Source organism: Cricetulus griseus, chromosome 2 (genome assembly GCF_003668045.3).
Source record: "Cricetulus griseus strain 17A/GY chromosome 2, alternate assembly CriGri-PICRH-1.0, whole genome shotgun sequence".
NCBI classification, from domain to species: Eukaryota; Metazoa; Chordata; class Mammalia; order Rodentia; family Cricetidae; genus Cricetulus; species Cricetulus griseus.
Window position 1 is genome coordinate 134695778 of NC_048595.1, and position 16186 is coordinate 134711963.

Here is a 16186-nt window from a genome sequence, read left to right on the forward strand (position 1 = left end):
GAATGGGACAAAGAATTTGTGGTGGATGTGTAAGTCACAGAAGAGGAGAAATAAGCTCATCCTTCTAACTGGTATAATTGTGAATATTGATGAGAGTGTTTACAGAATGAGGAAGCCTTGGAAAGACAACAGGAAAACAACCAAGAGTACTCTGGCCATGTTATTTCAGGTGCTGGTGTTAGTCTGGTATTAGTCAGGTGAAGAGTTGAGAGTCATAGCAAGCAATTAGAAATAAAATGTCCATTTACAGTTTACAGAAAATGCTTAAAGCTCTGATACTTTATGAGTGCAATGTAGAAAAGTGATAGAAATACATATGGCCTCTTGGAATACTTAAAGGGGGGGTGGGGATAGTAGAAGAAACTGAAGACTTGGTAAATAAGGGGAATCTCAGAGAAAAAGGAAGTAGTTAGTTATGCATAATCTTGCAAGAAAGAAATAAGGAAAGCCAGCCTTGGGACTGGAAACTTGAAATCTTCCTGGCAGACTCATCAAAAAGATACTGATAGAGATGTCAGATTAGAAAAAGTCAGGGAAATCATGCTATTGAGTGAGGGTTCTGTTTACATAAGCACTGAGAAAGCGTTGTCTTTTTTTTTTTTTTTTTGGTTTTTCAAGACAGGGTTCCTCTGTGGCTTTGGAGACTGTCCTGGAACTAGCTCTTGTAGATCAGGCTGGTCTCGAACTCACAGAGATCCGCCTGCCTCTGCCTCCCGAGTGCTGGGATTAAAGACATGTGCCACAACTGCCTGGCAAGCTTTGTCTTTTTTTCTTGCCTTTGATCAATACCAACCATTGTAATTCTAAAACAGTGGACAGACCTCACATTATGAAAACTTCAATCTGAAGTAAAATTTGAATGATCCATGATAATTGGTGAATACTTATATTTGAAAAGCTTAAATTAATTTTCCATGGTAATTAAATAAAGATGGGTGTTAAAAATCAATATAGAATCTTAATATGTTACAGTTTCATTGAATTGGTTGATAATATTACCACCATATCAAACAGCAATGGCAATACCATAACAATATTACTTAGGCAACGATAGCTTTAAAATAAATGGGAATATAACATCACCTGGAATAATCTATTATTTTATATTTAGTAAATATATGTATATAATATAATCTATAGATACAATTGAGAGTTCATCATAAACACAACCCACACCCAATCGCACACTCCAACACACACATATTCACACTGTTTTTCACCTTTATTAATGAAGTTCTTTGGGATATAATATTTAATGTTATGGTTACTGAAGTAGCAACATGTATTATTACTAAGTGTGTGGTGTAGTAGTCAAGGAAAAGATGCCTGGAAGTGAACAGTAAACTAAATTCCACATGGAAAAAGAAAATATAAGGTCTTAGCTAAATTCCTAAACAATAATAATTTATTATCAAGTGGCACTGATACTGGAAATGATGAAGAGACAACATACTATTGAGTTACCATGGCAGGCCAGTTGTGGAGAAGATGGCTGGCCACACAGGCAGTGTGCATGACTACTGATTGTGAGTAAAACTATTGAATTAAAGGAAGCTTGTGTGCTTGCTGTAAAGATTGACAACCTGAGTCTTCCATGGGATTCACTACAGCAAATTGTTTTCTGATCTCAACACATGTGTTAAAGCATGTGTGTACGTACATAGGCAAAATAAATAGCTAAATAAAAATAAATAATTGTAGAAAAATTCTAAACGAAGCTTTCATTTGTCTTGAAATAGATGACTTTTGCCATCAGCATATTATGTCCACCCACACATTTAATTGTACAAATGCAATTTTTCTTCCATGATAGGGAATGTGGGGAAGAAAGTCTTCCATTTGGGACTTTATGCATACGTAGCATTGTATATAGCACTTATATTTTACATTCATTTTCACCCTCATAATTTAAAGTAGTAAAAAATATATTGAGCACTTGTTATGTGCAAAGCACTATACTGACATTCCCTTGAATATATTCTTACAAGATAAAGAAGCCCCAAATGATTTAATCTTTATTTTAGAATGGATGCTCAGATCAAATGCTCTTGTTGTCACCCAATACATGTGGACACCAAACGTTGCATTCCTACCAGCTCGTGACCCCCATCTTCATCGAAGTCCTCCTCTACCCCATCAGTCATTTCTCCTCCATCCGCTTCTTGCCCTCCTTCAGCAGGCTCCTCTGTGGAGTGGTCTGCATTCTCTGACACACACTCGTCTTGGATCAGCTCTATACTCTCCTCCAATTGCTTCTTCTGAGCTTCTAGGGGGGAGAAAGCAGATGACTACTACCTTGGGTTGCTAATGAGTCACTTGGAAAAATCATGAGTAAGACAGGGAACTCTTAAAAAGAATGTGTTGTTAAGAGCATGTAAAAGATGAGGATATTTTCAGTGAATTCATTGAATTACATGCATACATCTCTGTATGTTCACATGTATGCAAATTTATTTAAAAATGAAATTGGCCAAAATTAGGGTCTTAAGATATTAAGAATATATAAATAAATATTCACATTAGTATGCTATATCCTCAGTATTTCACTTTATGAGACTCTAAGAAGGATAGTCTCTCTGAGTGAAAAATCCTGATGTCAGCCTTCCCAAAACCCTAGTCAGGATTCATTACATAGGGGGAGTGTTGTGCTTTACATGGAAGAAACGATTGACCTGTAGTGTGGCTATTTTCTCTTCTCTACATATGATAAATATTTTCTAAACTTTTAAGGTTTGATGCAGAAAATAAAAGTGTTATTATAGTATTTTGCAAATAATAAGTGCTCAACAAGAGAAGCTACACTCCTTACTAACAAAATTCCCTCTAATTGCCAGGATTGGTACATTCTGTTTGCAGAAGGTCATACAAGGAAGTAGTGCTGAAAGCATAGTAATTATTACTCTGATGGTTGTTTTCATCTCCTGTGAACATTCCAAGCAGCACTGGACAAATAAGATCACATCCTGTCTCTCTTTCTCTGCAGCATTCCACTGTGTGCTCACAAATCTCTTAAAAGCTATTTTGTTTTCATTAATTTTGTTTGCTGTTATTTTATTAAACTATCCTTTCACTGTTTGATTTGAGCTTTAAATAGGCTCCATTTCGAGCTTACTTACTCATCTTTCATGACAATAAAAACAACTTAAGGAGTAAAAATCTGGGACATTCATTTGCCATTTTTTTCATAATATGAGCTAAGAGGAAACTAACCATTGGTCAATAGACTTTGATTCCACGCAATAAGCTTTGAAAAACAGCGTATTATATAAATGTAGTGGCAACCTTTCCTACACATTGTTGAGTATTATCACAATAATTATTTCATAAATAATGTGTGCCTGTCAATTCTTCCATTTCAGCATTTCAAATAATAGATGTGGTTGAAAAACAGAAAGAAAGGTGGGGTGTTTCCTGTCCTCTACTAGATGAGAGAGTTCTAATGCTATTTAACTTACTTAGTAGTGGCATTGTATTAATCAAGTTTCATTCTAAGTTCTGCCACATGATTGCATCATATAAATACCTGAATTCTGCCTTGAAGATTAACAATATGTATGTAAAAAGTGTTTTTAGGCTGTCAAGGATGGCATAAATGTGTACAATTGCATTAAAGGTGGTTAAGAATCTTGTGTATATCAGGCCTTGCTTTAGAATAATTGTAATTAGAGTAATGATTATTGTAAACATCATTATATGGCCTGTGATTTTTTTTTGTATACTCACAGAACCTATTTCTGTCAATTAAATAGCCTCAGAGACATACAACAATGTAGCAAATGTGTCAAGATGAGCTTCATCTCCATGTGCACATATGTGTACTGATGAAATCTTGGACAGTGAAGACATTTTTCTTTTCTCTGATGGCCATGTGATTTTACCATGGAAAGTCCACAGAGGATTATAAAGTAGTGCTTATATGGCTACCCAAAAGTCTTTTGTTTGCTTTTTCTAAGTCTAGGTAAACCTTAGCCAAATTAAATTGGATCTGTTGTTGTTTAACCAGTGACTCCTTAGTGTTTGAACTCCCTGGGAATTATGACCTCTTTCCTCTCAAGGTCATTGCCAGGCTCATAGGAACAACACAGATAGATGGTCCCTGCAAACTGAGGTTTATTTTCAGACAATCGATTGATATGATCTATCACTTTATATGCCAGATAAATAGAAGTGATGCTGTAAGTTATTAGGATATAAGACATAGGATGTATATTTATGCTAGTTACTATTCCCATGAACTCTAGTTTTCTTCTCTATAATTTAAGCAAAAATGTAACATTGCATTCCAAAGTAGTTGTTTCCTTGAATGAAGAAAAGGTGTGAATGTATCTTTTAACTGTAGAGACCAGACAAATACATGAGCATAAAAGCTCAAAACAATTCTAAAGTGGAACCTTTATTGATTATTTGACTACTATACAGAAATTTTCCTTGTCAAAAATCTCTACTTCTGATTTAAAAAAAAAAACATATTGAAGACATAGTTTTCATATTGGCTTTCACAAGATCTTTTTATTTCTGCTTAAACAAACATAAAATATTAAGTTACTTGCTGGCTTTTGTATACACAATATGTTTGTAATTCTTCTGAGAGTATATTTCAAAGACAACAGGATATTACTACAATTCAAGGCTGGAAAGACAAACTTGTAAGCTATCCTCACCCATTTCATTCATTAACCTGAAAGATTAAATGCTTAGGAGATATTATCTGTGTTGAAAATACAAGTCCATCAGTTAAGATGGTAATTGATTCATGGGATTTAAGAGTTTAACAGAAATAAGACCAGCCTGGATTTTCATAAATCTGGTCTGCATTTTCATAGATGTGGTCTGCATAGACTTTTGTAATTGGCTCAGTGGGAAGTATCATATACCATGAAATTAGGATCCATTAATTATTTGCGTGTGAGAGCATAGTTGTTCACTAAGCTGATCTTTTGCAGCTGAATAATCAATGTTGGTCTAAAAATTACCTTGCTCACATTGAAATAAAAGAACTAGTTCTATTTTTATGAATAATTATCTAATATATTTCTTTTAGAAATGAATAACATTGTTTGGTTTAATGTAAATTTTATAGTATTTATTTTATCTCCATAATTCTTTTTGTGTGAACATGTAGAAAATTACAAAAGTATGTATTTGTGTGAATTAATGCACATGTGTGCACTTATGTATATATGTATACATGCATACATACATAAATACATATATACATACATCAGATGAGATTCTTCAGGCAGAAATATTTGTATTCTTTTTTGGGGGGGAGGTTATTGTCTAGGTTAGAGCCTTACATGGAGACATTTGCTGAATATATTTATGAATTGTGTGAATACAATAATAAAATCCTATGTCTACATTTCAAATCCTTCTTATATAGACAAAATGGCAGTTGAATTTGGCACCATGAGATCAAAACAGAAGTTCTGAGGGTTCAAAATAACCATTCCTGCCATATCCTGTAGCAGAATATGGGACCTGAATTATTCTTAGAGGAGAATTTTTCATATTTATATTGACAATTATTCAAAGTAAAAAATGGAGTATTCTTGTGTTATGGAAAAGTGTTAATTTTATGTTTTGGCATGTCTTGGTGCCTCCCTGTTGGCTTATTTGTGTCAAAGTGATGGATACTTTTCTGAGCAGAGAAATGAGTTAGCCTTACACTGCTACACTTTTTTTTTTAAGAAGTGTGGATCAAGATTGCAAAAGCTAACAGTTAATGCCAAATATAAAATCCCACTGTTATCTAAATTATAAATAGTGTTAATACAGAAGAGGAATATACATAGTGACTACACTTTAGTAAGTTGGTGAGTTCTTTTGAAGTGTTGACCATACAACAGTCATGACCACTAGTCCTTGGGACACACTACAACAGAGTATATTATTCAGTTTGTGCATGGCATAAATAAATAAAGTGACAGTAGGGACCTACAGGAAGACTTCAGACTCCTCAGACTCCTCTGTCTCCTACTGCATCTTCAGGAAACAGAGGAGCTTATCTGACATCCAGGGAAAGAATACTTTGAATTCCTTCAAAGAGAGGATAATCTCTAAGTTCAAGAATGGAAATAATCCATTCAGTTAGGGAACATATTTTAGCTAAACAATGACTATCAAAGGAAAAAATGCAAATGATTGGTATTGCTGATTAAGGGGAATATTTATGGTTCCAAATGGGATGAAAAGAAATAATTTGATATTAACTTTCTGTCCTAATACAAAAAGTTTTTTTACTTTGGAAGCTGTATGTGATTCAGGAAACAAGTTACATTTGTTGGGATTTGTCATCAAAGCAATTTTATTGAATTGTGTTTCCTTCACAGTTATTATCAATATGACTGAAATTGGATGAGGTGGCAATTAAGCTTTTTGACATGCTGGCTTAATTATTAGATAATTACCAGCTAATCTGTATTTAACAGACAAGGGAAAAGACTGTGGATACAAAAACACTCCCATTATTTATTACAGCCATGATAGTATTCTGCAATTAATATTTTCCCAATCAGTATGAAACTTATTTTTACAAGATTCTATTTTAAGCATCTATATGGTTTTTATTTCAATGATTTTTAAAAATGCTGCTGGTAAATATCTAACTTATTACAGATCCATGCTGTTACTAACAACCACAGGAAAATTGTATTTTGATTAAAATATTAGTTACATAAATTACATTTTAAGAGAATTAACCCAAAATTGTTCACATATAATATCAATAATTTTAAAAATTATGCTTACTTAAATACTATAATTTGAAGGAGATATTCTTTCTCTCATTTTGTAAATTTCATGAGGACTTTTCCAAATGTCTCAGAACTAGTCTGTTAGATTCACTGTCTATGGGCTATGCATGTAATTTTGCCTCACTCATGTCTGGGGACTTCCGTTACAGTAATGAGAATCCACTTCCTATATGGAAAAAGAACCAGCAAGGAAAACATCTAGAAATGGTATTTTTTATGGACTGAATATGTCTTAAATGAATTATGGTGATGGTTGCATCACTCAGCAAAAATTATCAAGTCATTAGATTGTAGTCTTGAAATGAACAAGGCTATTCAAGTGCTATTAGCATGGGAAAAGGTATCAAAACTGGATATGGGCAGTGGTCTTGGGGAAATAAGAGTTAGGGGTGAAGTATAACTTATGAAGGAGAGTTTGAAAAACATTAATTATCTGAGTAATAGAAGATAATGCTCAAGTTTGTGAATGGAATTGACAAGAATTACAGAATAGTGATGGGACACAGACAGAACACAGAAGAAAATGAGATCACAACTGGAGTAAAAAACATAACAGTTATGACTAAGATAGTATCCATGTTTCCCTGTGCTTAATTAAACCTTAGATAGGCTTTTTGCTGACCTGAGGCCCCCACTCTCCCTGCTAGAATCTTCACTTTGAAAGTGTTCAATTATTTCTCCTTTCTTTGCTCATTGGAGATATGTATTGTTTCCATTCATGAATGTTCTCCATATCTAGGATACATCCCTTGACAGACCATCATATGGTTGGACAGACCCAGTCTCTCAGTCTGTTTGAGAGAGGTGTGAAACTTTCGTAAAGGTAATTATCAATCACAATTTGTCTAACCACTTTGGCCAGGCACTGCCAATATGTCACAGCACAGGTCAAGCAGTTTGTCTAGCATTTGAGTATTTTCTGGTCTGATCTCTAATCAGAGTTGAGTACTGTGCCCAGTTCAGATTGCAACAGTCTTCAAGTCTCACTAACTGCTTTTGTCTTGTGTTTCAGTACAGGTATACTTTTCTGCATACCTGAGGGTGAGGCAAAAGATTCTTGCCAATAAGAACTTCAAAAGTTTTCATCTATTTAGCCCTGATTAAAGTTGGCTACTTTACAAACCTCCAGTTTTTGTAGTCATATTAAGAGGTACTGCTATGAGAAGCAGTGCCTATCTGCCAATCATTTTTGAAGGTTTTGTTCTCCCAACTGATTCTTTCCAATATGCTTCTACACACACTCCATCTTAATCCTTCATGAATTAACTGTTGATATAATACTTACTGTCTCATAGACTCATTTATTAGTCAAATAATATCTACCCACTTGGCATCTTTCTAGAAAGTAATATTATAGGCTGAAAGGAGGAATTCAATCAATCTTCAGTTTTGAGCTTGTAAATGTTTTGAGCAGCTAAGCAGTGCGTCTACACTAAATACTATTTTCCTGAACTTTCTTAAAAATATTATTTACTTATTTTGTGCATATTCATGTATATGTGTGAACACATTGTGTGGGGTCCCAATGGAGGCTAGAAGAAGGTATCAGATTCCCTGGAATTGGAATTACAGGGTATTGTGAGCTACCACTTGCATAGTGGGGACTGAACACTGGTTCTCTGTAAAAACGGCAAGCACTCTTAACTGATGAGTCATGTCTCCAGCCCACTGAAATATTTTTTCTTAATTTCCCTATAATTAAAAATGCCTTGTGTTTTAAGTAAATTAGATTCAATGGACTATTTTATGTACTTACGCAAATTTATCCCTTCCCCACACAAATGTCAAAGTATCTCAACTATTAGTTACTTTCTCAATGTCTGATGTGGTTAGCCTGGCTGATTTCTGCACCTGTATCCCTGGTTTGGCTCATGTCTCTGATCTGGCTTGTGTCTCTGCAAAGTCTTTGCACAGTTTTTCTCTTAAGACCCCCTTCACGGCCATCTCAAGGATCACTTCTGCCCAAGATATCTTCAGGTTCCTGCTGTGGGAAAACTATATTTTTCTTTTCTGCATTCTGTCCTTGTTTGGAAGTGCATTTCTCCCAATACTTTATAGAGAAAGGCTGTAGCAAAACAAGTGTTAAGACACAAGTTGATGCAAGTACCTACCTTGGCTTCCTTTACAACATTCAGAAACCCAACTCAAAGTAAAGAGGCATTGTTTAAAAACTCAAATGTCTAGCTAATCAGAAATTTCCAGCTACCTCTAAAGGATATTTTTACTTTAGCTGATCAAATGTATAATTTGATTTCTAGAACACTTAGCTCCTCTTGCTACATGGACATCTAATGACTTCTTTTGTGTAAGTTGCTGAATGCTCAAATAGTTCATTAAAACGTTGATGTATCTAATTTCAGTGCTTATTTTAACATGTGACCTGGAGGTAAATCTTTTGGAAACACCTTATATCCATACACATACCAGCTTTTAGGGTGGCTGCTCTGGCTTTCTGATTCCTGTTTCTTTATATGAAAAGCCTTTCTCTCTCTCTTTTCCTCTGTATTTCCCTATTGTTCCTTTCTGTCCCTTGGCTCTAGGATAACACAAGGTTGATTTTCATCCATTTTCATGCATTTCTTTAGGTACTTGGTAGATCAGGTCAAACTGGTTAACTATGTCTTTCATTTTTACTTTCTTTTTAAAAAATGAAATTAGTTTTTGAATGGTCTTTCACAGTTTTTGTTCAGAACACTGTTGTTCCCATTTATTCTATAATTTTTGTGTCCTCATTATCTTCTGTATAGATTTTCATTTGCATTTCTTCATCTTTGCCCTCCAGTTACTCCAAGTTATTCATTTGTTCTAGGGTTATGTTAATTCCTACAAATTCTTATGTGCCCTTTGAACAGTGACCTTTATACTTTTGTTATTATTTTATCAATACAGTTCTGTCTCTTCAGTCATTCCTCTGTACATTTTGCTGCCACTGAGGGGTTTTTTTTGGTGTGTGTGTGTGTTTAATATTTTCTCTGACCTGGCAATCTATCATTAGAATTTCATATTATTTGAGAAGCACCTAGTTACTCACAGTTACTATGTAAGCACAGTGTTATTTTTGTCCTGTAGGGTGTTCTGCTTCATCACTTCCTTGGTGATGCCATGTCAGCAGTTTCTTCTTGGGTTGTTCTGGTTCTCAAATGATGATTCATCTAGTATCCTATGATGAGGGGAGAGAACCTGGCATCTCTAGAACAACTGTGTAATCTTTTTTTCTTTCTCAAGTTTGCTTATTGTCTTCTGCCCTTACCCCTACTGTTTCAGCTTCTCTATAGAAATGTATAGTCCACTCTCAAATTATGGCAGTGACAATTGAGAATGAGGACTTTGGAGTATTTTTTTCTCCACAGACCTTCACCAATTTAATACATTTTATTTAAAGCATTTTTAAAATTGGACTTGGAATTTTAGGAGGTATTGGGTTAGATACATAAATATCTTCAGCAATCCGACTTGTGAATTCTTATTCTATGCTCCTTGTTGCAATAGAGCTTCATTTCAAAGCTTTATCATTACTGTCAAGCACCATAAGAAGGAAGCCAAGTTAAAATCACTGTGTCTAATTGGAAGCATCATCAGCAGAAATGTTTGAAATGGGATCAGTGGTGACAACCGAGGCTGGAGAAAGAAGACCCACCCAGAATACTCTTTGCTTAGAGTTCTACAGTCCGAGTTTGACCAACTATAGATAACCAGAAACTAGAGAGATTGATGGATCAGGGTACAATATAAAATGTCAGGACAAGCATCTCTATGACTTGTCGCTATTAATTTAGGCAGAGACTTCAGAGATTTGAATTCAGCTTAAACAAACTCATAGATGAACTATGTTAAGTCCCTGTTCAAATGCTTTAAAAAGGTAGGGATATTAGAAATCCTAAATATTTAAGAGACTGTATATACATATAGTTTTATATGACAGAGGAAGAATAACTAAGGTAAGAGTGAAATGCATCTTTATTCCTTAAGTAGGAAGTACCAAAGGGTTGATACAGAAAATGTCATCATAGGTCAAGCAGATTAAAGCATGAGAAAACAACAACAGTATTAACTGAAAAGATTTTCCAGGTGTGGAGTGTATACCAGCGTTGAAAATGTTTTCATATGTCCTATAATTTGATATTAATTTCTAATATAACCACTTTTGGGCATTAACTCTTTACAACTCCATGCTGTTTGAAAATGTATGGGCAGGATACATTCATCCACTATGACTGAAATTTGTGGCATTCCTGATACTTCAGTTTATGTCTCAGTTTAACATTGTAACCACCCAACACAAGGCTGTTACTAATATATTAGGTATGCTTTTCAGGGTAAATCTAAACCAAATAAAGTCCACGGCTTTTGCATCTGCTTGTGATGAAATTGTGTGTTTTTTAATATAGTTTTCTGTGGAGTAATTCTAATTCTGCCCATTGTTTGCTGCACAATATACCTTTCCTTCTTGTTGTTTAACCTTCCTGGTTATATGATATCACAAGGTAAGCCAGCCATATAGTGTGTGTGTGTGTGTGTGTGTGTGTGTGTGTGTGTGTGTGTGTGTGTGTAGGATAATTTACATTTGGCTCCTTCTAAGGTATCATCTAGCAATGAGATCTGGTTATAATCTAAACTGATGTAAAGTACTAAATACTGTTTTTCTTAATCTATATGCTCATTTCATCTTTTAAAATTGCTTTATTCAGTGGAAAAATAATGTATTCATGGTGGACTCACAGTAGCCATAGTTTTAAGTACATGGGTATGCATTGGAGCGCATTTCCCATTCCTATAGTCTAAAAGGTCTCAAGCCTTTCTGGTAATGGTAAATGATACTCTAATGTGTAAAGGGGGAAAGGAAATATGACCTTGTACTTAGAAAGATTATAATGTCAGATGAAGAGGCACATGGAGATCTCTTTAAAACATTTTATGGTACAGACAGTCCATAATAATTTGTGTTTTGTATTGATTTAGTCTGAAAGTTTTCGAACCCCCTTTGAAGTCAGTGGGGAGGCATAGCCTGTGAAACTCAGTCATAACCTACCCCATATCTTGCTCAGGGCATGCTCTGTGTTCTACTGAAGTTTCTTCCTCATCATTTGCTTCTTTCCCCCAACTACATTTATGCTGGAATATTCCTTATTAAATAGCTAATACCATGTAAGGACTGAGATATAGAAGAAGCAATAATGAAGAATAAGTACTAGCTAGCAAATAATTAGCCAATTAAACACTAAAATCAGTGTCACTGGATTTAATAAGGAGGCTTTGAGTACCTTTTAATGAATTTTAATGCATTTCATTCCTCTCTCCATAATACAGTGTTAACTCTTTCTTTATAACTCTGATATCTTCCCACAGAGAAAATAGAGGAAATGAAGTACAGGATTGTATTATCTCCATAAATATAGATGCTATTCAGAAGACAATTACAAGGACAGTGAAGTTACACATTAAATACCTTCTATTTCTTTATAGCACGTAAAAGGAAGAGAGACGCCAACAACAAGGACAAGACTTGTCATTTTGAAAGTAACGGTTTCATGACTGGGAAAAGTTTAAAGATGAGCAAAGGCAAGATGACAGCTTTTATAAAAGGAAAATCAGGGCTTGAATTAGAGTGTTACGTTTATAGATGATCTTCCAGCAAGATCTGTGGCAGGTATTATTCATTGCAGGAAACCGGAAGGTATAATATGCTGGAATAAGTATCACATTTTTCTCTTTGAGGTGATTTATATTTAAATGAGTTCTCTATAATCCTTTAAACTGAAGTGCAAATTGGTTATCAAAGTCTTTTGCTGTAAGGGTTGTTTTACATAATAATGAATTCTACAGAAGTTCCTCAAAGGGAAATATTGACTTAGGCAACATCACAGGATATTTCAGTTACAGCGACGCTTTAGATTATGGTCACAGACAGTGCACCAAACTTTGTAAAACTCTAAATTCTTTACTGAGAAGTATAGGCAGTGTAGCTTTTCTCAGTCTAAAATGTGTGCTATTGAAAATTTCAGGTAAAGTTGTTCAATTTAATCTACAGGCAGGGAGCCAATTGCTTGTTTTAGTTTAAGAACCACGGGTTCCAGGGAGGAGGCATTTTTATGTTCCAAACAGGAGCCTTAGCCACAACTGTAGTCCCCAAAAGTACTCACTAGCTAAAAGTAACCTAGCAGCATCACTTCAGCAAAGCCAGGAATGCAGGTGTGAAGGAAATCTGAGATCTGATCTTAAGACCCAGATATGTCTAAAACTACAAGTGGCTGCAGACATAGATTTATACCTGTGAACCATTGTTGCACTCTGTGAAAGGAGCTCAAACTAAATAATAACTTTTGAGAATTTTATTGTTCATCTGCTTGATTTTTTTAACAAGTGAAATTCCTAGTAAGTTAAGTTCTGTTTGAATATCAGTACCAAACACACACATAAGTAGGTTTGTTAACACAATCCTTGTTGCAAGGGCTAGGTTTGAAAAAAGACACACATTTTATATACCTACTGTGTTTCCTCTTAACCTCCATGACAGCTCCACAGAATCCTGTGAGCTACCTAGAACCTTGAAAAATGCAAGTCTCAAAATGTGGAACAGCCCTGAGTTCATCTCAATTCTCATTTTATGTGATCATAAAACATTGTACAAGAAAAAGTGTAATAACTATGTTAGACTGTGGCTAGGGACCATGATCACAATCCAGAAAGAGCCCACTGAGTGCTGAAGAATTAATCAAAAAATTTGACCTGTGGTTGACAGGGACCTGCTGCATCCTTCCAGGTTTCTTTCTGAACGTGGGTAAAGACATTTCACAATATGACATGGAAGACAGAATGTGGGCTCTGCAATAATGATCTTTAGAATTTTTTTGTGTTGTACTGTGGTTAATTTAATGAAATGTGAATATTATGCTACCCTGATAATACTATCCATTTCCTGCTTTTATTTTCTTACAAATTACTTAATGTTTCATTTGTGATTCAGCTACTATTGATTGCCCCATCAAAATACTATTCTTTTCAAACCTTAATTTTAGAAGTATTTGTCCATGTTTTGCCAAGCAACCACATTCCATCAGTGCAGTTCTTTGCTTACAGGAGTTGTTTGTTGCTTTGTAACTTAGTGACTCAGCAGGGGTCTCTCTGGCCTGAATTCTATAACTGATGGTGTTGGGTTAATTCCAACCTGTCTGTGACAATAGATTCCCACTTACCTGCCTCTGCCTTCTGCTGCTTCTCAATCTTCTCCAGGCGCCCTAGCAAGGAGTCAATTTTAGTTTTGATCTGGGTTAATTCTTTCTTGATTGTCTGTAACTCATCTGATTTCACTGGAAAGGGAAAAGTGGAAAGAAAAAAGACATCAAATGGACGACTTAGAACACAGTTTGTGACATAGTACTTCTCAAGACTGTCTTATAAGGTTCCCAGTAAATAATCAGCTTCCTGGTACAGCTAGTCATCCTGAAGCTGTGCATGTCTTTGCTCATTGGAAATAAGGACTCTTACTGACATAAGAATGAGGTATTCAATCTTCTAACTAAAGGTCACTTGAAAGACTAAAAGAATATGAAAAGATTTTCAACAGAATGATGCCAGGTCTTGACTTACTCAAAGAAGAAACAGAATAAACCTTCACTGTAAAATTGACTTGGCTTAAGGGATAGTGATAACTGTGTTAATACTACTTTGAATCACATTGTTGCTATATACATGTTTTATATTTTGATTGTGTGACAGGGTCTCAATAAGTAGTTCATGATAGACAGAACACTCCTGCACAGCCCACCACTCATAGCTAAACATCAGTGATATTTTTGAGACAGTTCTTTGGAGATTGATTGGAACAAAAGTATAACATTTGGTCTTGAGAGAACAAATTATTGCCTGAGCTCTTCCTAAAAGTAAAGCAACAAGCAACAGAGTGTACATACCCATCCTTAAGCCATGGGGCAGGTGGAAAGGAAACACAAAGGCAGTCTCCCTGATTTTTATATAAATTTAATTCACGATTTATTTATTTACATATTTTGAGATAACTTATCACTATGTTGCTCAAGTTGTCCTTGAACTCACCACCTTTCTGCCCCAGCCTCCTGAGTGCAAGAACACCAGGCATAATAAACCATATATCACCTCACTGGTACATGTGTAACAATTTGTTCCAATTCTAGTTTTCCAATATTTAATGTGGTGTCTAGTGGGAAAAATGAAGGCTGATGTGAAGAGAAACTTTTCATTTTGTTAAGTAGTGTTTCTAAAATCAACAAATATGGGTTGGAGATTTATCTAAGTATTTGAGTGCTTGCCTAGCAAGCAAATGACCCCAGGTTTGCTCTAGAAATGGAGAAACAAAAGATGAAAAAGCAGGTGTGAAAGACAACATATTTTATTACTTCCTTGCCAATCAAATTACCCATTTAATTTTAAGGTGCTTAAGGAAAGGACAATATCATATTTAAATAATAACTATTTATGTAATGGGGAAGGTTTGAGAAATGCCATGTACTGGACATGACACAGCTTGTACAATCATGATCTCACAGACACTATACTTGCCTGCATACAGCCTGCCCATGAGTCTGGGTCTGTCAACAATCAATCGGGGATTGGGAAGGACCCTACTGTTGCCTGGTGAATTATGAGCTATTAAAATAGGGAGTCATTGTCCTCAGTTCTGTACCCACTCATGAGTTTTACACAGTAAATCCATGGTTACACAAACCTCCCTGGCTAAATGTGATGGCCTGCTGAACTAAACCAACCAGCATGGATGTGGAAAGAGATGAAAGGACCAGAGGAGGTCATTGGGGTGGGAGGAAAAGCAGAGGATATGAATGAGAGAAAGAGACAGAGGGAAGGGAGGAGGAAGCTAATGGCAGTGGGAGAAAAAGAAGATGGGGAACAAGGGTGAACAAAATTGCTAAAGAATTACTTCAATAATAGAAATTATACAAAAGTTAAGGGTACACAGTATTGTAACTTTTGTGAGAAGCTGAATACATCATCTTTATTTTGCTTATCTGAAAACCACAAGTGGTTTTGTCATGGGTCCACAACAGACTTTCCAGTCCCTTTGCTTCATTAGGGATGCTTTGGTTACCAGATATCTAAGACACACACATCTTTCTTATCATTTTCATGTTGGTGTATAAACCACATCAGCTTAGTTATTATCCAGATATTCAGAAGAATTAACTGTTGTTTAACTTTTTTAGTCTTGAAACTTTTGAAAAAATAGTAAGATAAAATGAAATCTGTTTAAGTTTACATATTTGTCAATTAAAATATATGAAGTAATATACTATTCATAATGTATTTAGGTCTCAAAACATAAAAAGAGTTTTTATTTTCCTGTCCAAAAAAGAAGACATTTCTCATTATTAAATCAAATTAAAAAATGTTCTTTCTAGTGCAAAGTACTTTGTTAGATTAAAAACTGCAGGAAACCAGAG

At 35.1% G+C, this 16186-nt stretch overlaps 1 protein-coding gene across 1 annotated transcript in view; it reads right to left on the reverse strand.

Moving 5' to 3' along the window:
- Positions 1-2054: 2054 nt before the first annotated feature.
- Positions 2055-16186, reverse strand: part of Ralyl (RALY RNA binding protein like) — a 322662-nt gene continuing 308530 nt past the window's right edge. The window contains exons 6-7 of the mRNA XM_035438706.1: positions 13949-14062; positions 2055-2266 (exon numbers count right to left, since the gene is read on the reverse strand). Coding sequence (XP_035294597.1) covers positions 2055-2266; positions 13949-14062 — 326 coding nt within the window. The remainder of the gene's footprint in view (positions 2267-13948; positions 14063-16186) is intronic.